The following is a 22,317-nucleotide window of genomic DNA, read 5'->3' on the forward strand; positions in this document are numbered from 1 at the left end:
CACTATGATGCAGCCTCTGGCGCTCCTGAACAAAAGGGGGATAGGAATCAAATAAATCAAATACGCTGGATATTCTCTCTTGTCTGCCCTAAGAAATGTACTTTGTCTTTTAACAATGTTGAAGCCTTTATTAATGTTATACTGAGCGCTGATTGTTTAACTTCAGTCATTCTCTTTGTCCACCGATTGGTATTATAGCTTTTGAAATTGTATCTTTGCTTTGAAGAAGGGAGGGAGGGAGGGAGGGAAAGGGAGAGAAAATATTGAAGATTGAAAGAGGAAGGAAAGGAGGAAGGAAAGGAGGGAGGAGAAAGGGGAGGGAGGGAAGGAAGGAAGGACATTATTTGGATCTTCACTACAGTTTTTAGGGGTCTCAAAAATCCTGATTGGGATAAAGCAACTGATTCACAGCCTGAACTATTCTGTGTGTGTGTGTGTGTGTGTGTTTGTGCATGTGTGTGTGTGTGTGTGTGTGTGTGAGAGAGAGAGAGAGAGAGAGAGTGAGTATATCGGAAAAAGGAGTTTGCATCAACCCCATTTGGAGGCAGCTCGAAATAGAAGTCAGTGTGATTCAGCTTTCATCCATCGCCCTTGGTCAACCCCAGCATTTGTTGTTATTAGTCATTCTTGAGAAAGAGTGAATCACGGGAGCGATGCTGCTGTCTTTTTATTTATAGAAGCTTTTCTCAGCTTCCTTTCAGCGCAAGTCCACACCCCTCAAGAGCCAAATCTTAACCCCCTGCAGAACCCTTCCGAACAAAACCTTGTCCCAGGCACTTTGAGCAGCTAACGAAACGGGCCCAAAATGTTGCCTCGCCGTCTAATAACCAGGAAGGGAAGCCTTCGAGGTCATAACCAAAGATTATCCAGTGGGTTGAGGAAATAAACTTTTAAAGAGAAAGAGATCGAAAAAAACTGAAGCAGACCCCTTTAGATGCCTGCACTGTGCCCCCACGGGACTCAATTTAAGACAGGCATTTCCCCCATACAGGACGGCCTCAAGCACCCTCTAACGTTACAGAGCTTGCTAAACCACCCCTGATTTTTACCAAACTGCAAACTCGGGAACACAGTTTATTGCAAGCCTAGATTGCTGCCAACCACCCTCCCCAAAGGAAGATGACAGCAATCCTTTAAGACACATGAGAAGCTCTCAAAATTTCTTGCAGCTCCACTAACAGCTGAATTTGCCTTCGATACACAGATTGTTTGTCCAGAATTAGACAATTCCCCTCCGGTTCCCGTTCCGACAGGCTTCTTGCTCAAACAGGCACATTTCTTACCCATATTATCCACTCCTCGAGGGATAATCACATCCGCGTATTTCTTGGTCTGCAAGGGAAAAGAGGAGTCATAATTCTCAACAGTCAATGGCCCAGCCTAAGAAAATATCTATTCAGGCATGATCTTAGCCAGGAGAGAGAAAGAAAACAGGCTTCTATTACTTCTAATGGGCACTCAATAAGCCTCAACTTGTATCGGTATGACGGTTTACTGTATATACAAGTCGTCCTCATTTAGTGACCACAATTGGGACTGGTAACTTAGTTGTTAAGTGAAGCAGTTGCCAAGCGAAACCGCGACTGTGCTTACTATCTTATTTCAGCTTTCCTCGGCTTTACAGACCTGCGGTCGTAAATGCGAGGATTGGTCGTAAAATCACTTCATCGCTGTTGTGACTTCAAATGGTCACTAAATGAGGACTCCTAAGGCCATCCGTGGATAAGCAACCAAAATACCAGGAAAAACGCACCACCCGCCGATGAGCCGACCCACGAAATTGCAACCAGGATCCCAGGAAAAACAGAAACTTGTTTTTCGTGTACCTCAAATTCTCTGGCAGCAACAGAATTGTCTGTCTCCTCTGCTCTACTAATAACTTTTAGCTTGAAAGCTGCACCTTATGCTGACTGTTGGCAATTTCCAGACATGGTGCTTACCTACCTACTGGAAACGGTGCAGTGAAAGGCGGAAAACGGCCAACTTTTACGTCATCATTTAAAGCGTGATTTAAAAAAAAATCCGAGCTCTGGTCTGTGGATAAACCAAATCCAATTTTTGGGGTGCAATTTGGAGCCAAAGCTTCTGGGCTTATACAGGAGTACATGCAATGATATCCAGGGCTAACTGTGGTTTTCCCGTGGATCAAATCAATCGTAAAGAAATATATTCTGGCTAATACCCTAACAATAAAATCTCGTGGTGAAGTAAACTCTCTCACTACCTTGAATGAAGGGAACTAGGGGTGGTCCATTAACGTGCTGTAATTCCTGTAAATAATATGCTTAGATTTTTGAACATCTGAAGCTGCTTTTGAGGGGGCTGGCCCCAAGAAGTGCAGGAAATGGGCCATTATTCAGGGTTAGAATACAAGCTAAAATGGGAAGAGGGTTCTACACTCCAGATGACCCCGTTTGGGAACAGAAAGAAGAATCCCAGTATCATTTGAACATGGGATGATATTCAAATGAAGTTGCTTTACAAACCTCCCTCTTAGGCCTTCGTATTTGGGCGTCTCCTAAAAACAGCCCCTCTTCAAGATAAAAACAAAAGCAAAGAAAAAAATGATCAGCAATCTGCAAAACTGCTCTGAAGTGTCTCTCTTAGCTGTCGAGGTTGCATTTCCGAAGGAGGGGATAATAAGGAAGGAATCAAAATATGTAATTCTGGGCTAAGCATCTGAATCAAGTACAAAATATTCCTATGAAGAGGGATAAAGACAATGAGATAAAGCAAGCTCGCCACTAACTTTTCTTGAAAACCCGGGATAGGTTTTAAAGGGGAAGGAAGAGTTCTGGTACCGGCAAACAGAATTCTTCAAAGGCAGGCTTGACAAAAGTTGTGTACTGAGTCAAAATCTGTTCCAAATCCCTTCCCCGTTTCATATCCCGAAGAACTGCCACAAAAGAAAACCAGAAAACCAGTTAAGAATGTTACCATCCCTGAGATTCTCAAAGCATTGAAGAGAAGAAAGGATGGGGGGCCTGTAAAGAGTGGATGGGATCCTCTAGGCAACAAACCAGGTTTGCTCATTCTGGCTTAAAGTTACACACTAATCCAGCCATTATGGCTTAGTGAAGGGCGTAACTCATGGAAGTTGGAAATGGTTTGGAAATTATTTTAAAGGCAGTGGAAAGATTTGTCTGATCTGACTCTTAAGAAACAGCTCTCACCCGCCGAAGCTTAGAAAGCAGCAATTTTCATGCCTGTTGATCTCCAAACTAGCATCCTTCTGCATTTCAACATCCCAAATGCTCAAGTTACAGTTATTGGGGACTTGAAGATATAACTAAACTGAGCAGCTCAGCAAAGGTTTGTGTGTTTTTTGCATAATTTTTTTGGCAACACAGGTCAGCCAACCTCGTTTGCCCCGAGATCCCACATCTCCTGTTTGAGAATAGAGCAGTGAGCTCGGAGGGTGCCAATCATATGACCCCTTCTTATGTCCTTGTATGTAAAAGAATGTAGAGGTGACTCTGGGGAATGAAGGGAATGAACCAATAAAGGAGAAGAAACAGCAACTCAGTCCTGGAAAGTTAAAAACATGAGAAAGCCAAGATAACCCAGCTAGATTCTGTTTGGTATAAAACGGAGTAGAGAGAAACTCCGGCATGCTTATAAGATTCTGTTATCATAAGGTAAAGGTAAAGGTTTCCCTTGACGTAAAGTCCAGTCGTGTCCGACTCGAGGGGGCGGTGCTCATCTCCGTTTCTAAGCCTTAGAGCCGGCGTTGTCCGTAGACATTTTCCGGGTCATGTGGCCAGCATGACTCACGGAACGCCGTTACCTTCCCGCCGAAGCGGTACCTATTGATCTACTCACATTTGCATGTTTTCGAACTGCTTGGTGTGCAGGAGCTGGGACGAGCAACGGGAGCTCACCCCGCCGCACGGTTTCGAACCGCCGACCTTCCGATCGGCAGCTCAGCGGTTTAACCCGCAGCGCCACTGCGTCCCTGTTATCATACCCTTTAACAATAAAGTGGCATTCCTGGAATCCCATCTCAAAGGCTAGCATCAATCTTGAAGTCGACAATTTCTCTCTACTCCGTCTTATACCAAACAAAATCAAAGGGGGATTATTTTGAATTTCTTCCCCAGGACCAAATTGCGGTTTCTCCTCCTTTAACAGAACCCCTTCCTTCCCCAAGGTCAACTCTGCATTCCTTTACATTTGAAAGCATTTAAAGCAGCCTTTCTCAACCTTCTGACCCTGGAGGAACCCTTGAAATATTTTTCAGGCCTGTGGGAACCCCTGCACGTTCAGGATCAAATATAGGCCTGAAGTTGCAAAGTTATTGTATTAGTATAGATGCATTAACAGTGTCCTTAAACTAAAAATAAAGAATGAAACTTGCCTCTTTAATGTGAAGTTGCCTGAACTTGAATAATTTTTTAAATAAATTGGGATCTCCCAGGGAACCCCTAGGGACCTCTCGCGGAACATGAGGGTGCCACGGAAACCTGGTTGAGAAACCCTGACCCATATCAATAAAGTGGCATTCCTGGAATCCCATCTCAAAGGCTAGCATCGATCTTGATGTCTCCCCAAATTTCTCTCTACTCCGTCTTATACCAAACAAAATCAAAGGGGGATTATTTTTAGTTTCTTCTGCAGGACCAAGCTGTCGTTTCTCTCCTTTAACAGTTCATCCCTTCCTTCCCCAAGGTCAGTGCTACATTCCTTTACATTTTAAAGCACTGAAAGGAACATAACCAACATTACCTCTCCGAGACAACCTGACATCCGAATCGGTGTCAACAAAGAGGCGGAGGTGAAACATGTCCCGGATGTCTTGATTGTAGAAGACCAAAATCCCTTCAAAGAGGAGCACGTCAGCAGGGTAAACCATAGTCGTCTCAGGCAATCTGTGCCAACATAATTGTTCAACGCTAATTGTGTAACTCACATAGCAAAGCCTAAGTGCATCAGAAGAATCCGCCCTCCAAATGTGAGTTTAGTCTTGCAAACGTAGGAACAATAATTTTATTTTACCTACAGTTTCCTACACCTCACCCATTTCAATAACATCTTATTCTAGTGCATAACAAAAGGTGACATCTATGCAATTACACAGAATAAAATTACGACAAAGGAGGGGATATCAGACAGATTATTTGCATGAATCCTACCAAATATAATAGTGGCCAGAATTCTCTAGTTAAGCCAAACGATTATTGCATTTTTCTGTATGTTATTGTAACTCTCTGCAGGTGGCAACACCCAGTTCATCCATTCTACGTTTGGAAGCAAAGCAGTGTCAGGCCTGATTACTAACTGGAAGGGAGACCACCAGGTAACCCCAGGATTGTAAGCTAGACTGAGAAATTGAAAAACAGCCCAGAAGAAGAGAATGGCAAAGCGTTTTTATAACACCAAGAAAACCCCTGGATGGGTCTACCATCAATGGGAATGAAGCGCAATTGAAAATGCTTTTGCCTTTTATATTAGCACTGTCAATAGGTTTTGAAGTGTGATTTTGAGGAACTGGATGATCCCAGCAAGTCTGCCTTCTGTCAAAAATGGCTATCCATTATTTTATAATACAGAAGCAAACCAATTTCTAATCACATGTTGGGGAAACTCCTGTCTAGCAATTCACCTCCACCTGACCTGTGAATCCTCCCCACATCCTTTTTTCCTGCTCCCACAGGAGAGAAACTAGAAGCCACGGGAGATAGAAACCAAATTCAAAATCTTGAGAGGTTAAGAGCCCTGGGCTAAAAAAAGAGAACAGAATTCAGTTTCAAAGACAAGCCACAATTTGTTTTGCATGGGAAATGGAATGACATACAATGGTGCGGAATAAGAGAAACCTGGCTTTGGGAAAAACAAGCATAAAAAGAATTGGAGTCGATCCAGAGTTGGATAGGAGACAAAGTTGTGACCCAGGAAGAAGATAAACGCACTCTGTGGCTTCCTCAAGACTTTCTAAATCACTGTTTAACTCATTAAGCATTGCTCAGACACTACTGGCCACTGAGGTCAGTTCCAGGCTATGTACTTTAAGAACTGTACTTTAAGAAGAGGCCGGGTTACCTGAGGGACCGCCTCTTCCCTGTATCATCAGCCCGTCCCACCTGGTCATGCAGAGAGGGCATGCTGCAGACCCCGTCAGTAAGAGAATCCGTCTGGCGGGGTCCAGGAGGCAGGCCTTCTCTGCAGTGGCACCCGCCCTTTGCAACATCCTGCCCCCGGAGGTGAGATCAGCCCCATCGCTCCTGGCCTCCTGGAGGGAATTGAAGACCTGGCTCTGCCACCGGGCTTGGGGCAGGGAGGAGAATCGGCATTCTTGGGGTTGGCTGGTGCCTTGAAGTGCCCCTCCTACACAAGGACTGAATGAGACCACAGCCATCTGGATTTTATTATACTTGGTAGCTTTGTGAAATTGTTTTAGTCTATATTTTATATTGGAATTTTATTGTACAGTTATTGTTTTACACTGTAAACCGCCCAGGGTCCCCCCGTTCGGAGGAGATAAGGTAAAGGTAAAGGTTTCCCTTGACGTAAAGTCCAGTCGTGTCCACCTCTTCCCTGCTAGTAGGCCCACATCTTCATGGCATCATCCAACCATCACTGAAGTGGTAGAAAGCTGGTCCTCAATATTGCTATTTTGGTAGATTGATGGTTAGGGTCAATCTAACCATCAAGACCCTATTAGAAGACTAAATAGTAAAGGTAAAGGTAAAGGTTTCCCTTGACGTAAAGTCCAGTTGTGTCCGACTCTAGGGGGCGGTGCTCATCTCCGTTTCAAGCCGAAGAGCCGGCGTTTGTCCGTAGACCCTTCTGTGGTCATGTGGCCAGCATGACGACACGGAACGCCGTCACCTTCCCGCCGAAGCGGTACCTAGTGATCTACTCACATTTGCATGTTTTCGAACTGCTATCGGAGGAGATGGGCGGTGACAAATTTGATAAATAAATAAATAAAAATCAAAACAAGTCTGAGAAACTTGAACGAGTTCAGCAAAAAGAGGATGAACAAGGGATTGGTCATTTTAAATTTTACAAGGAGAATCGGGGTGATGGTGTTAGCTTTCAAAGAGAAGATTGGGATGAAAGCAATCGCAGTTTTCAAAGATCTGAAGGGGATGTCATGCGGAACAAAGACAAGGGGTAATGGTTTTAAGTGATAGGAACGCAGGCTGTAGCTGAGTGTTAGGAAACACTTCCTAAAAGTAGAAACAGTTCAACAGGGGAATCAATGACCAATGAAGTTGGCAGGTTCTCCTAACTGCATGTCTTCAAGCAAAGGATGGACAATCATCCATCCATCCATCCATCCATCCATCGTGTTTTCGTTTGGATTCTTGCGCTGAACATTCCTTCCAATTCTTGGGTTCTATGTGCAGGGACGAAAGACAATTGCAAGAAAAACTTTGGGTCACCGCATTTGCCTGCCAAATCCAGGGAACGCACACTGACCTGGAGTGGGTCACAAAATCGTACGTCGGAACCTCCACCGCCTGACCATCGATGATGTTCTTCAACGTCGTTTCCATCAAATCATTGTCAAAAGCATCTACAGAGGAGAGGAGAATTGAGAATCTTCCTAGAAGACAGCGGCCAGGACAAGCCAACCTAGGTTGGGTGTGTATTTCCTGTGTCGCAAATACTCCAGAAGAAATGCTTCTATGCATGTGAATTTTATGGAGCACCTCTAATGTCTATAGAAAGCCCATTTGGCCTAGTGACTGAGGTGCCGGATTAGATGCCACGAGACCACATGTTCTAGTCCCGCCTTAGGCATGAAGCCAGCTGGGTGACCTTGGGCCAGTCCCTCTCCCTCAGCCCAAGAGCCAAGCAGGCGTGGTAGGAGAGTTCTAGTCCCGCCTCAGGCATGAAAGCCGGTTGGGTGACCTTGGGCCAGTCCCTCTCCCTCAGCCCAAGAGCCAAGCAGGCGTGGTAGGAGAGTTCTAGTCCTGTCTTAGGCATGAAGCCAGCTGGGTGACCTTGGGCCAGTCCCTCTCCCTCAGCCCAAGAGCCAAGCAGGCATGGTAGGAGAGTTCTAGTCCCGCCTCAGGCATGAAAGCCGGTTGGGTGACCTTGGGCCAGTCCCTCTCCCTCAGCCCAAGAGCCAAGCAGGCGTGGTAGGAGAGTTCTAGTCCCGCCTCAGGCATGAAAGCCGGTTGGGTGACCTTGGGCCAGTCCCTCTCCCTCAGCCCAAGAGCCAAGCAGGCGTGGTAGGAGAGTTCTAGTCCCGTCTTAGGCATGAAGCCAGCTGGGTGACCTTGGGCCAGTCCCTCTCCCTCAGCCCAAGAGCCAGTCAGGTGTGGTAGGAGAGTTCTAGTCCCGTCTTAGGCATGAAAGCCGGTTGGGTGACCTTGGGCCAGTCCCTCTCCCTCAGCCCAAGAGCCAGTCAGGCATGGTAAGAGAGTTCTAGTCCCGTCTTAGGCATGAAAGCCAGCTGGGTGACCTTGGGCCAGTCCCTCTCCCTCAGCCCAAGAGCCAGTCAGGCGTGGTAGGAGAGTTCTAGTCCCGTCTTAGGCATGAAGCCAGCTGGGTGACCTTGGGCCAGTCCCTCTCTCTCAGCCCTAGGGAGAAGACAGCAAGGGCAAACCACTTTTGAAAACACAGCCAAGAAAACTCCATGGACTTGTTCCTGCAGCCACAAGGGTTGACTGGATGGACCTTAATGATAACATCTGGACAGAGAGGAAGATTCATACAAGTTAGATAATTTATAAAGTTGTGCTGGATCAGATCACAAGAGGGCTTTATTTCCATCTCAAAGATGGAACTACTCAAGCTTCAGAAGAGTTGGGGTGTCTGCTGCAGCAAGGTCACTTCTGGCCACCACATTCCTGGTTTGGGATTCTTGCTCCCACCCGCCCTTCCAAGTGCAACCGAAGTGGTCCAATACATACCTGGATGATCAAAGTTATATTGCCCCTTTAAGGCTCTGGCCTTTTGTTCTGCCGTGAGCACCTTGTAGAATCGGTCTTGGCTGAGAATGACGACCTTCCGTTGACGATGGTCGACCTCATTTTGACCCAGCAGTTCCATGATCTTTTCACATACCGTTGACTTTGGCGGAAGGGGAGACAGACAGACAGGCAGACCAAGAAGGAAAGTTAGTGAAGCCAACCGAAGCATTGTTAACAACTTCAGAGGTACCTGGAATACTCCTATCTTGAGGAGATGCTGCATTTACAGGGAAACCAACAATCCAATTTTATATCAAATTAAAAATTAGCACAAAGGCTAGTATTGGTGTTATATCTGATCCATGGAACACAGAACTGAAATAGCCAATTATGGAAATTCAACGTGTCCAAGTGTTAAGAAATGAAATAAATGTTTACGATTTTGAGATGCAGTTAATTCATCATAAAATTTTGTTCTGAGTTCACTGGACTCCTCAAAGTACAGGTAGTCCTCACTTAATGACTACAATTGAGACCAGAATTTCGGTTGCTAAATGAAGTGGTCGTTAAGCAAATCCAACCCAATTTTACTACCTTTTTTGCGGTGGTCATTAAGTGAATGACTGCAGTTGTTAAGCAAATCACGTGGTTCCCCGTTGATTTCGCTGGCCAGAAGCCGGCCAAGAAAGTCAAAAATTACGATCACGTGACCACAGGATGCTATGACGGTCATAAATGCAAACTGGTTGCCAAGCACCCAAATCGTGATCACGTGACCACAGGGATGCTGCGACGGCCATAAGCATGAGCACCAGTTGGCAGCTTTTCCAGCACCGTCAGAAGTCTGAACCGTCGCTAAACAAATGGTCATTAAGTGAGGACTACCTGTAGGTTTTTAAAAAGTTAGGTATCAGTTTTCTTAGGTTGGCATTGTAAGAAATTTGAGGGATAGGAGAAAATGTATGGCCCTTTCTTGGTTTCAAGTCATTACATATGTGAATAAAACCTTAAGGGAAAATACAGCAGTTAAAGATGTAAAAGTAACGCTGTATTATACTCTCAAGATACGGAATATAATATTCTATGGAGAACTTGTAGAATATAATCCTAAACCTGAAGAAGCAATGCAAGAACAATTCAGTAAATATCTACTTAACTCCAAAAAGAGAAAGAAACAAGAGCGCTCTGCCTTGATTCGCAGTATGTCACCCTCCGCAGTTAGAAAACAAACTTGCTTGTTCCTTTTTGCATCTTTGCAATGCGTTATACAAATATTAGCAGACTAGACCAAACGAAGCCAACTTTATTAAATTGCCAGAAACCATCACGGGTGCACCTCACAGGACCTACACGAAAATCACACTTCACCCAATCCATTATTACGAAATGATGGTATATTAATGTGCTCACAGAGGTAACACAGAGGACAACGCAAGTCTGCAGCTGTCGTTTGAAAAGACGAGCCCCTTGATTTGCGATCCACCAAGCCCTGTTTTGGCAAAAGGACTTCAGCTTGCAATGCAAACCCGCCTGAAGCAACAGGGCCTCTATCCTGGATTTTAAACCTTTTTCTTTCTTTCCTTTCTGCTTTTCGGCCGCGTTTACAAACAGAAAGCCCCACTGGAGCGTTGGAACGGATGCATCTGCTCGCCGCTTTTGCACTTCTGCCCCAGACTATTATAAATGCATGCACAGATGATCATGCACCGGGTTCTCCTCTGGAGTATTTATTTCGTGCTTTTTTTTTTAAAAGGCACCTGCTTTTTAAACGATTGCTTTTTGAAATTTGATTTCTGCAGCTTTGCAACGCACGGACGAAGCTGCAATGCAAGGGATCTTTCCCCACTTTTATGCATGGGGGGGCGGGTTACTTCGGCTTCCCTGCGCCCTTGCACCCCCCCCCCACCGCCCGGGGCAATGCATTGCACGCCCCGATTCTCCATGTTTTTGCAACGGGCCCTTGCAGCTCTGTGGCTTTACCTTCCCGCTGGCGGTGCCCCCGCTGACCCCGATGAGGAAGGGCCGCGGGTGAGGCCGCTCCGCTTCTTCGGCCGGGCTGCAGCTGGAAGCCTGGCCGCCCGCGGTGGCCATGACCCGGGCAATACCGAGAAAGCAAGAGCGGAAAAAAACTACGCCTCCCAGCAGGCCCCGCGCGAGGAGGGCCCCTAGCAGGAGCTGCAGCGGGGCGCGCAGCATGCTGGGAAATGAAGTCCCCTTCGGCCGCGGAAGCGCGAGCGAACTAAAACCGCCCTAAGAGCACACATGACAGGCTGCCATTGGGTGGGAGGAAGAGGCGGGGCTTGGTGGAAAAGGGGCGGGGCTTCCGCATAATGTGTACCTATATTCCTCCTGCTCTTTACGTCGTATAGCTACATGTTACCCGTGTTGACTGTGCATATTTATACAGCTGCGCACATATTTATATCTACAATTTAAAAAACATGTATTTCAATTTAATGTTTAATGTTTATTTAAATTAAAATTTTAAAAAACCTTTATAAAATATATAAAACATATTTAAGAACATTTAAACCACTAGATCCTGGACCGCATTTTTTATTTAAGAATATTGTTTCATTGTATTTTAACCCCTATTTATTCTTGTTTTATTGTAAGCTGCCCTTTGAGTGAGATGGTGGTGGTTGTTGTTTATTCGTTCAGTCACTTCCGACTCTTCGTGACTTCATGGACCAGCCCACGCCAGAGCTTACTGTCGGTCGTCAACACCCCCAGCTCCCCCAGGGACGAATCCGTCACCTCCAGAATATCATCCATCCATCTTGCCCTTGGTTGACCCCTCTTCCTTTTGCCCTCCACTCTCCCTAGCATCAGCATCTTCTCCAGGGTGTCCTGTCTTCTCATTATGTGGCCAAAGTATTTCAGTTTTGCCTTTAATATCATTCCCTCAAGTGAGCAGTCTGGCTTAATTTCCTGGAGGATGGACTGGTTGGATCTTCTTGCAGTCCAAGGCACTCTCAGAATTTTCCTCCAACACCACAGTTCAAAAGCATCGATCTTCCTTCGCTCAGCCTTCCTTATGGTCCAGCTCTCGCAGCCATATGTTACTACGGGGAACACCATTGCTTTAACTATGCGGGCCTTTGTTGTCAGTGTGATGTCTCTGCTCTTAACTATTTTATCGAGATTTGTCATTGCTCTTCTCCCAAGGATTAAGCGTCTTCTGATTTCCTGACTGCAGTCAGCATCTGCAGTAATCTTCGCACCTAGGAATACAAAGTCTTTCACTGCTTCTACATTTTCTCCCTCTATTTGCCAGTTATCAATCAAGCTGGTTGCCATAATCTTGGTTTTTTTGAGGTTTAGCTGCAAGCCAGCTTTTGCACTTTCTTCTTTCACCTTCATCATAAGGCTCCTCAGTTCCTCTTCGCTTTCAGCCATCAAAGTGGTATCATCTGCATATCTGAGATGGGCGATGACTAAATATGAAAAATGAATGAATGAATGAAATTCATGCATATATTTAAAGCATAATATTTACCAACCTTTTCATTCCCATTAAATCATACTTTCATTATGAATAAACTCAGCCTGTAATTAGAATTGGGCCAAGTGCGTGAGCTTCTGGCTTCCACAGAGCTCCGCATCAGAAAGTGCCTAGCCGTGAAATATCACATGCTTTAGTTGCTGTGGACTGTGATTTAGTGGATCCATGAGGAAAGTAAAGGGTGGAAGTGGAGTGTATATGTTTAAGTTAGATGTTTAGTTTTGTATTGGCTGGTTTATGCTTTTGTATCTATTGTGTTTTTTTTTAATGGTTACTTTATGTGTAGAATGTTAGTAAAGTTTATTAAAAGAGATAAATATAACCCAGACAAACAAAAGCTCCTAGTTTTTAAAAGTGGGAAGTGTCCTGAGAGTAAAATGTTTACAGGAATTATGGAGTGCAGCAGTTGTGCAGTGGGACAAAAACAAATCCCGGGCCATGAAGGCTTTGGATTGGCAGCTCTCCTGGGGCAACTGAGTCATTCCCAGCCTTTATTGACAGATCAAAGGTCTCAGCCATCAAAGCCAAGGCGAACTCTGGCAAAGAGTTCAGAGGGCTGGATGGGAGCAGGCCTCCCTTTGCCCTGACCCAGCTCCTCTCTGGCAGGGAGACGCTGGCACAGCCAAGCCCAGCCAGGATCTTGGGGGTGGCTTCCCACTGGCCCCCTCCTTCAACATCCTTGGCTTTTGGTACACACAGCTGTCCCTCTGCAAACAAGCGGGTCAATTATTAATAAAACCCTGGAAACGAATCCCAGCAGATGGGGTGAGTCAGACGTGCCCAGGAGCGCCGTGGTTTTCCAGTCGGGGCGAGGAAGATGGCAAGGGGTCGGCTGATGGAGGAGGTGCCACGCACCTGGCTGGGGAGCAAAGGTCCCTGAAGGGGCGAAGGGGCCACGGAGAAATCAGGTAACCACAACTGATCCTTTCTACAAATATAGACTCCGTCCGAGGATGGGCAAGGGGGTGGGAAGGTGTTCTCCTCTTTCCTACAACAGAATATGCCAATGTCTAAAGAAGCCCAGATAATTAAAGACCATGTCACAGATTTTCAGCCTGTGGCTCCCTGCTGCTTTGAGTTCTAGTCCTCAGGGCTGAGCAGAACCTCCGGGGGTCAAGGCAGTCTACCTGCGAGGAGGCGCAACTCAAGTAAAAGGGCCACTGCCTTGGGGCCGCTTCTGGACTCCTCCGTAAATATCTGGCCATTAGCTGTTAGCACTGAATGTCCTCCCATGCACACAAGCGCAGAAGATCTGGAAATCCCTCCTAGGCTAACTTCTATGCTGCTCACCTATTAGCAAAACATCAGGGAGTTCCAAGGAGTGGATTTGGGTTTTATCACGGAGTGCAGCCGTTTTTGCTGTTGTTCATGCTTGCAATGCCACAAAAGGTGGATACATGCAATCAGTTACTTTTTAGGACTCTTAAAAAAAACAGAGTAAAATGTCTTTCCCCAGAATAATAAAGACGATAATGAAACATCCACAGGCCTATGTAAAAATATAGAAAGAATGGAAACAAAATCTGTTTAAGGGTGGACTTTTTAATGTGTTATGCTGTAAGACCATACGGTTTGGGATCAACAAGTAGTTGTTTATATCCATACAGATAAACCCAACAATGATTAGGCCAGTGTTTCTCAAGGTTGTTAAGTTTAAGATGTGTGGACTTCAACTCCCAGAATTCAGCATGCTGGCTGAGGAATTCTGGGAGTTGAAGTCCACGCATCTTAAAGTTCCCAAGGTTGAGAAACCCTGGATTAGACTATTTGACCAGTGTGAACTGAGACTGTTTTTAAAACCCACATCTCTGATTTGTGCAACTATTTGCGCATAGCTTCTAAAGCCATATCCGACATATCCTTCCCCAGCGCATGGACTCTCCTAGCTAAAAACCCACACTTACCATCTTGGTTGATTCTAGCAAGGAATAATAGCCATATTGACAATGAGCAAAATTAAAAATCCCAAATAAATCTAAAAGTCAGATACAAGCAGTATCTGAAAAGCGCAAGTATCTTTCGCCTAAGAATGATAGTTGTACTTTTCAAATACTGCTTGTATCTGACAAACTTGTAAGTTTCCCTATGGCGGAAAGCAGAGAAAATGTGTACATTTAAAAGTCTTTTTCACACCAGTAAGAATTGGAGGATCCACGGTTGCAAGCTATAATTTCCCCTCCTTTTTTTTTTTTGACTTCCAATCCTGCTACCAAATGCAGAGTTCTTAAAATATGGGAGTTTTCCGCCAAGCCTAAACACTTCACTTGCCCTAGAAAAAACTTCAAGACTCTACCTTGGATGGTTTGGGTGATGCTAAATGAGCAGGAGATCTCCCTTTTGAGAAGTTGGCAAATGATCCGGCTTCCCGAGAAAGGGAAACCGAGGGTCTTTTGACGATCAACGCAATGCGGGCTGTTGTTTCCTTACAGGCACGTGGAAACACCTCTCCGTTTAGCAGACCAAGTCTGGAGGACACCGACATGGATGGAGAAGAGCTAAATCGGAGGCCGGCTCCAGATCACAGAAGCAAAGCTGGAAGTGAAGAAGAGGCCCATCCTTCTCCAGGAGATGCAACATCTGCTAGATTCACAGGGGCGCAGAAGACCCCATCCAAGCCCAACCAACAAGCAGGCTCAGATCGCCTCCCGGGTACTGGAGCAACCAATCCAGGCTTCGCAGAAGAACCCCCACCCTATTTTCCACTGGACGCTAAAGATGTTCACTTGTATTTACCATTCCAAGCCAACATTTCACAACCGAATCACATCTTTTACCAGCCAACACCTCTACCGCCGGCCCTAAGTCAGCCGCCAAATGTGCTTCCCGGCCCCCATCCTTTCACCACTGTAAGTTGTACATTAGGGGAAAGAGAAAATGCGACTGCTGATGTTTCCCACCCCTAATTTTTCCCCTTAATTTTTCTTGTGGGACATTTAAAAACCTCTGTGTGCAAACCAAGGATAGCTCTCAGTCCGCAGCAGAGGCAATAGGTGTGTCTGTGGGCATGTGTGTGTTCAACATTCCCGAGGGAGCCTCTTCAAGGTGTGCTGGCTTTGGAAGGTCGCCCTGAGGATGTAATTCAGAAAGCCCCACCCAAGGTGGAGTGAAGGAGGATTTGGAAGATCTTCCGACTGCAAGACTGGAAATTTTATCTCCTACCTTATTTCAGGGGGTGCTCAATTGTGCATTTGCAACTGTTGTGTTGCACTGCCAAAATCCAGGAGCAAATTTTGGTGGTGCAGTTCTGCATGTCCTCTTTTTAAAAAGCAAGCACTAAAAAAAGGATGTGCCAAATTCCCCAGTGGATTTTATTTGTTTGTTTATTGTATTTTTCCACTGCCCATCTCGAAAACGACTCTGGGCAGTTTACCAACGAGTTGAAACGATAAAGATTAAACATCAATTTAAAAATACATTATAAAATATAAATATACCAATATAGTAAAAGCTCTAAAATATAAAATGTTTTATATTTCATGCCTCTGTGTTACGGTACCCCAAACTTTGTTTCGGTGAGTTGAAATTCCAGCTGGGCACAATCCAGGGTTGAAATATACCTCTGTAAAATTTACAACAGCCTTGGGCTGCAAAAGATTTTATTGCCCTGCTTTGATCAGAAAGGTGTTTCTTTGACACACCAATGTACACAGCTAGTCCTCATTTAACAACCATTCATTTAGTGACAGTTCAGACTTACGACAGTGCTGAAAAAATCGACTTACAGCCGGTGCTCACACTTACGACTGTTGGAGGGTCCTGTGGTCATGTAATCGCCATTTTCGACCTTACCGGCCAGCTTCTGGCCGGCAAAATCAATGGGGAACTGTGTGATTTGCTTAACAACTATGTGGTTCGCTTAACACCTGTGGTGATTTGCTTAACAACCACTGCAAAAAAGGTCCTAGAATCTGGTCAGATTCACTTAATGGCTGCTTCACTTAGCAACTAAAATTCTGGTCCCAATTATCATTAAGTGAGGACTACCTGTACTTTAAATGTACGTTTACCGGAAATTCTGCAGCACCAGCAATTGAAGCTTGCATGCGGCTTGCTTCAAACGGGTGTTGGGTTAACCCCGGGGAAGCTAATCAGCCTTTCTCTCTCAGCCCAGCCTACCTTGCAGGATTGTTGTGTGGGAAAATTGGAGAAGGGAGTCTCCCATCTGGAGCTCCTGAGGAAAGATGGGAAGTATATCATTCAAATAAAGAGTTGGATGTGCTTGCCAGGTCAAGGAGATGGTTAAATCTTTGGCTCTTCTTTCAGTACCACAGTTCCTGGCCTGGTGAGGGTCCCCCAGGTGGTAACCAGAGGTCGCTACCCAAAGATTATATGGTGGAATCCATGCTGGTGACAATTTTCTGCTGCTTGTTCACAGGACTGGTTGCCGTCATCTATTCCCATGAGGTACGTGCTGCTGCGGCAAGGAAAAGGCTCAAGTTCAGGAGCCGTGATTTCCACACTAAAATATCCCAGCTTTGGTGCCCTTTCAATGAGACATTTCTGCCAATGTGCTATTAGTTGTGTAACGACTCTGTACTTGGGTAAGGCTGGAAGAGGACAATTGAAGGAGGATGTAAGAATGCCTAACTTTGGCACAGATCGTGCATACTTAGCTTAAGCCAGGGTTTCTCAACCCTGTCCACTTTAAGATGCATGGAATTCGACTCCCAGAATTCCCCAGCCAGCATGCTTTAATATGTATGGAAGCATGCTGGCCGGGGAATTCTGGGAGTCAAACTCCACACATCTTGTGGCTAAGGTTGAGAAACACTGGCTTAACCCATACGGATGCTGCAAAGATATTTATTTACAGATATGAACTTGCTTTATACGGGGGCAAAACTGATTTGCCCTCTTGCTTCATACTGTCTGCGTTAGCCAGCAATGGCTCTTTAAGATCTGGGCTGAGTTTTCCCTTAACAGTTGCCTCCCCTTTTGGCCATTTCCTCATTAAGGATTCATAGCATCTTACAGTATCATCAAACCATCATCCAGCCAATGCAGTAGCAATACATTGGCCTTATATCCACATAGTGATGGCTGGGTGGTGCCAGAATATAAAATCATAGAATCATAGAGTTGGAAGGGACCTTGGAGGTCTTCTAGCCCAACCCACTGCCCAAGTCAGGAGTCTTCAGACCAATATGAATATGGTCCAGCTCATTAGTGAGGAAATCTTCCTTCCAATAGAACCTGTCACTCTCCAGAATTTTCAAGCTCATATAGTTTGGGCGTGTCCCGCAAGACTAGAAAAAGCAACTATTCTTGGCAAGCATTTTCAAGTCATGCACTTTTCCTTCTAAACAAATAATAATAGTAATAATAAATTAAACTTGCATGCTACCCAACTCTTAATGAGTGTGAGTTCTCTTAGAATTTAAATCAACGTTGCTAGCTCAAGAGCAGAAGAAAGGGAGGTCTACTTTGCCTTGCTTCCGAGGAAAAAGGTTGAACAGAGGTTCCTATTTCTCACCTGTCACTCAGCTAAGGTGGAAACCAACCCAAGATTTTCCATTTTCTTTCTCATGCAGACACGAATCGCTTTGAACCGAGGTGACCTCGTCCAGGCCACAACGGCTTCTCAGAGAGCTCGCTCGCTCGTCTTGTTCAGCCTCTCCTTTGGAGTCTTTGTGTCCATCAGTTGGATTATCTACGTTGTGGTGACCCTCTATCTGTGACAAAGGGGGTCAGGATTGGCCTTTTGGTTTCCTACAAAGACTGCTTGGAGTTGTGATATGGAACCTTCATCATTGTCAGCTGGTGTGCCACTTTGGGATCAATTTCTCATGCTGGCACTTTCTTATGACTCTTCTGCAAGACCAACCACATCAACAACCTTCAGGACAAAATGATTGCCCTAAAAGTGACAAGACCCCCAATCTTAGTGCAAAGCACTGGTATCTTCTTTCTGAACTTACTAAGGAAGACTTAATTACTGTTTCACTGGTCTTTAATCATTCAAGGAACATATGAACAGTCTGGTCTAATGATATTTGGGTGGTGATCCGTGTTGGAGAGGTGGAGGTAGAGGCACTCAGCACAGATTTTGCTTGTCCGTTGAAATGCTCATATAGTTTGGGCATGTCATGCAAGACTAGAAAAAGCAACTATTCTTGGCAAGGTGGAGGGAAGCAGAAGACAATGAGATAGATGGATGAGATCAAAGAAATTACAGGATTGTCCTTGGAAGAGCTATACGTTATTCCTGGAGACAGGTCGAGAGGGTGAACATTTGTCCATGCAGTCCCCAGGCATTGAGATCAAATCAGTGGCACTTAACTGTTAGACATCAGAAATTCCATACCAACTTCCATGTAGGATGCTGATTTAGGAAAAACAAATGTTGGAAGGACTTTTGCTCATCCATATCCATAATTTGACCACTGACTTATAATAGGGGTCAGCAGCTGATGTCCATTGGGCCAAAATACCTCCTTGTATAGGTAGAAAGAAAGAAGGTTGAATAGACAGACAGACAGACAGATGAGAGGGGATAAATAGATAGTTATAGATGAGCAGCAATGGATGGACGGATGGAGACCAATAGATAGATAGATAGAAAGAAGAGGGGATGGATGGATGGATGGATGGATGGATGGACAGATAAGGGGATGAATGAATGGATAGTTAGTTATAGATGAGAGGTGGATGGATGGAGGTAGATAGATAGAAGAGGGAATGGATAGATGGACAGAAAAATGAGAGGGATGAATGAATGGATAATTAGATGAGAGGGGATGGATGGATGGATGGATGGATGTAGATAGATAGATAGATAGATAGATAGATAGATAGATAGAAGAGAGGGAGGGAGGGAGATAGAAAGGAAGGAAGGAAGGAAGGAAGAAGAGGAATGGATGGATGGATGGACAGATAGGGGGATGGATGGATGGATGGATGAATAGGCCTTCTAACAGATGGGCATACCTGATACTGTGCAATGTTAGAGTTGCCAACTGATAAAAAATATAACCATCTGGTACATTCTTCTGACAACCAGCATGTCCAATTTTGTAAACAACTGGTTGCAGATTTCAGCATCTGGCTGTTCCAAGTAGAATGAGGGGCTATTGCTGAAACGCTATTGTCCTTCCTGGCTGTAACATAGACCTTTCTTCACTGAAAGTCTGTGGTCCACCCTTGGAAGTGTCAATGGGATCAGTCTTCTGTATGGCAATCCCAACAGTGCCCAAACTTTTGAGAAATGGCAAGGGCAAAAAATGAATTTATTTTAGGGAGGTGTTCCTCAACCTGATTTTAAACACTTGTATTCATCCTGGAACATGTGGGAATATGTTTGCATTTTTACTTCATTGGTTTAATTTTGAAAACCTTATTACCTTCGATGATGACAGGAAAAAGAATGATCTTTTATGATGATATGAATTCTAATAAAATGATGACTAAAGCCAAAATTGCAGGAAAGGCCAAGGAAAATAAAAGTGGCAGATTACCTTAATTCCCACCCTATCCCTCAGACTGGACTAGCACCTTAAATACAGGTAGTCCTCGTTTAACAACCACAGTCAGGCCTGGAATTTTGGTCGCTAAGTGAAATGGTCATTAAGCGAATCCAACCCAATTTTACAACCTTTTTGTGGTTGTTAAGCAAATCACCGCAGGTGTTAAGCAAACTACGTGGCTGTTAAGTGAATCATGTGGTTCCCCATTGATTTTGCTTGCCAGAAGCTGTCCGGGAAGGTCGAAAATGGCAATTCTGTGACCACGGGATGCTGTGATGGTCATAAATGCAAACCAATTGACAAGCACCCAAATTGTGATCACATGAGTGGGGGAACACTGCAACGGTCGTAAGTGTGAGGACCGGTCACAAGTCGTTTTTTTCAGCACCGTCGTAAGTCCGAACCATCACTGAACAAATGGTTGTTAAGTGAGGACTACCTGTACAGCATCTAGAGAAACGCTGTTGACAGACAGGAGGTCTCAGTAGATCCAATTGTCATGGAAATCTCGATGGCAGCACCATAAGCACCATCAATAAGAGGCTGAGTTTTTTCACTGCATTTATTTTCACTATTTTTTTTTTCTCCCTTGAATATCACAAAGCAAGTAACAGCTTTCAGATTTATTTTATTTGCAAGTTGGGGATGCTACACTGCGGAGCCAAAAAATAGTGTCAGGCTCCGGAGAGCCGGGAAGTGAGACAGCCAAGTTAAGATAACTGAGGACAATTTTGTAAAGGCTCCCTCACTGGTTTCCAAAATCGAACTGAGCCTTCCCTTTCTTTTTCTCTCTCTCCTTCCTCCCTGCCGGTCTCTCTGGATGAACTGCAATTTAAACGTCTTGCTTCCAAAAAATGAACAAGAGGCCGCCACAGTTAAGTAGCAGGGTCAGATTGATCAGTTTGATCAGATTCAGAAATGGGGGCTATTCAGAGTGGTATTGTTTTTAGGGAATAAATACATATTTCCAGACACAACATCCTGGTGAGTTGCAAACATCCCACCCCCCCAAATATTGCCTTCATTTTGAGTCGGGCAAGGCTACGCTCACTGGTTCACGAACTCAAGCGAACACATCCTTCTTCACCTTTTAAGATGCAGCCACGGCATTCAGAAAGGTGGATCTTAATCCTGATCCATTCACCTGTTTCCTCTCCTTTCCCTGATAGGCTGTGCAGGACTTTTGGATGCTGATCACTACAGGTAGTCCTCACTTAATGACCATTTTTTTAGTGACCAGACTTACGACGATAGTGGAAAAAACCAACTTACAACCGGTGGTCACACGACCGCCGCAGTGTCGCTGCAGTCATGTGATCACGATTTGGGCACTTGGCAACCGGTTCACATTTATGACCATCGCAGCATCCAGTGGTCACATGATCGCCTGTTTTGACCTTCCTGGCCAGCTTCTGGCAAGCAAAATCAATGGGGAACCCCATGATTCACTTAACGATCACATGGTTCGCTTAATGACCACTGCAATAAAGTCATACAAGTGGGTTGGATTCGCTTAATGACTGCTTTGCTTAGCAACCTAAATTCTGGTCTCAGTTTTGGCCAAGTGAGGACTATCTGTACTGAAAACAGCAGGGCCAGCCCAAGACATTTTGTGAGCTGAGCCAAGATGGTGGCCTGTCCTCCTCCTATCCCACAAAGTTTCATTTCATGGGTTATATCCTCCATCATGCCTAACAGGGGGTGTCCTCCAACTGGTAGGAGGGACAGCTAGAAAGTTGCCAGGATCAGCAGTGTTTGCTGTGTGGACCACATCTCTCGTGGTGTCCTAGTGCAACAGCTGGCCTTGGAGATACAAAATAGGATGACACCGATTATGTGACTTCAGTTGCATATCAGGACATTGGGAAGGTGCTGGAACACAGAAATCTTGGGCCAAGTCTCTGGCAAGAATGTCCTCCGCATCCCCAAATATTTCAAGCGTCAGGACCAAGCATTGGTTGTCCACCCTACCTCCAAGGTTCAGAGATCAGCCATGTCCCAGTTTCCTAGATAGTTTTGAGTGAAAGCCGGTCTGCTGGGTTGTTCTCCAATGTGGTCTTCTACCACTGGATGGTTAGAGGTGATGGGTGATGAGGGCAATGGTGAGGTGGGGAAGACATGCTTGGGATAGTAACCATGATGTTCTTAGGTCCCCCTCCCTAAAATAAATTTTGCTAAGTTTCTCATTAAAAAACGCTCAACCAAGAAAGTGTGTTATCACACAGGAGTGAAAAGGCCAACCACACAGTTTGCACACAACATCAGTCGCAACATATCAAATGCCATCATCATCCTACTCAGCAATAAGCTGGAAAAATTCTCTGCATTCTTTGGAGATTACGCAGACTTTTCAAGACAATGCTGGCTACTTCCCTGAAAGGGAAGATATGGTGTTAGCGGACGGTAGTTCATGAATCAAAAAGGTTTGTTGACGGGATTGTGCAAATCTGACTTCCTCCATGAGGGTGTCCAGTCCCTAAAA

At 45.0% G+C, this 22,317-nt stretch overlaps 2 protein-coding genes across 2 annotated transcripts in view; one reads left to right on the forward strand and one right to left on the reverse strand.

Annotated features, from left to right (window-relative positions):
• Window positions 1–10,991, reverse strand: part of UCK1 (uridine-cytidine kinase 1) — a 12,802-nt gene extending 1,811 nt beyond the window's left edge. Inside the window, exons 1-6 of the mRNA XM_063315987.1 lie at window positions 10,848–10,991; window positions 8,868–9,027; window positions 7,426–7,522; window positions 4,726–4,868; window positions 2,802–2,896; window positions 1,284–1,332 (exon numbers count right to left, since the gene is read on the reverse strand). Coding sequence (XP_063172057.1) covers window positions 1,284–1,332; window positions 2,802–2,896; window positions 4,726–4,868; window positions 7,426–7,522; window positions 8,868–9,027; window positions 10,848–10,958 — 655 coding nt within the window. The 5' untranslated portion in view covers window positions 10,959–10,991. The remainder of the gene's footprint in view (window positions 1–1,283; window positions 1,333–2,801; window positions 2,897–4,725; window positions 4,869–7,425; window positions 7,523–8,867; window positions 9,028–10,847) is intronic.
• Window positions 10,992–12,927: 1,936 nt separating this feature from the next.
• Window positions 12,928–19,789, forward strand: PRRT1B (proline rich transmembrane protein 1B). The gene is made up of 4 exons (XM_063316162.1): window positions 12,928–13,280; window positions 14,802–15,218; window positions 16,636–16,776; window positions 17,904–19,789. Exons 2-4 carry the CDS (start codon window positions 14,853–14,855, stop codon window positions 18,048–18,050), a joined length of 654 nt encoding a protein of 217 aa, XP_063172232.1. The 5' UTR covers window positions 12,928–13,280; window positions 14,802–14,852; the 3' UTR covers window positions 18,051–19,789.
• The last annotated feature ends 2,528 nt before the right edge of the window (window positions 19,790–22,317 follow it).

The sequence above is a fragment of the Candoia aspera genome, chromosome 16 (assembly GCF_035149785.1).
Source record: "Candoia aspera isolate rCanAsp1 chromosome 16, rCanAsp1.hap2, whole genome shotgun sequence".
Lineage (NCBI taxonomy): Eukaryota > Metazoa > Chordata > Lepidosauria > Squamata > Boidae > Candoia > Candoia aspera.

What these genes read in the sequence shown, in the direction of transcription:
- PRRT1B (XM_063316162.1), top strand. Translation starts at nt 14,853, where the DNA reads ATGGATGGAGAAGAGCTAAATCGGAGGCCGGCTCCAGATCACAGAAGC. An exon ending in GCCCCCATCCTTTCACCACT is followed by an intron (nt 15,219 to 16,635) that starts GTAAGTTGTACA and finishes CTCTTCTTTCAG; the next exon opens with TACCACAGTTCCTGGCCTGG. An exon ending in CCGTCATCTATTCCCATGAG is followed by an intron (nt 16,777 to 17,903) that starts GTACGTGCTGCT and finishes TTTCTCATGCAG; the next exon opens with ACACGAATCGCTTTGAACCG.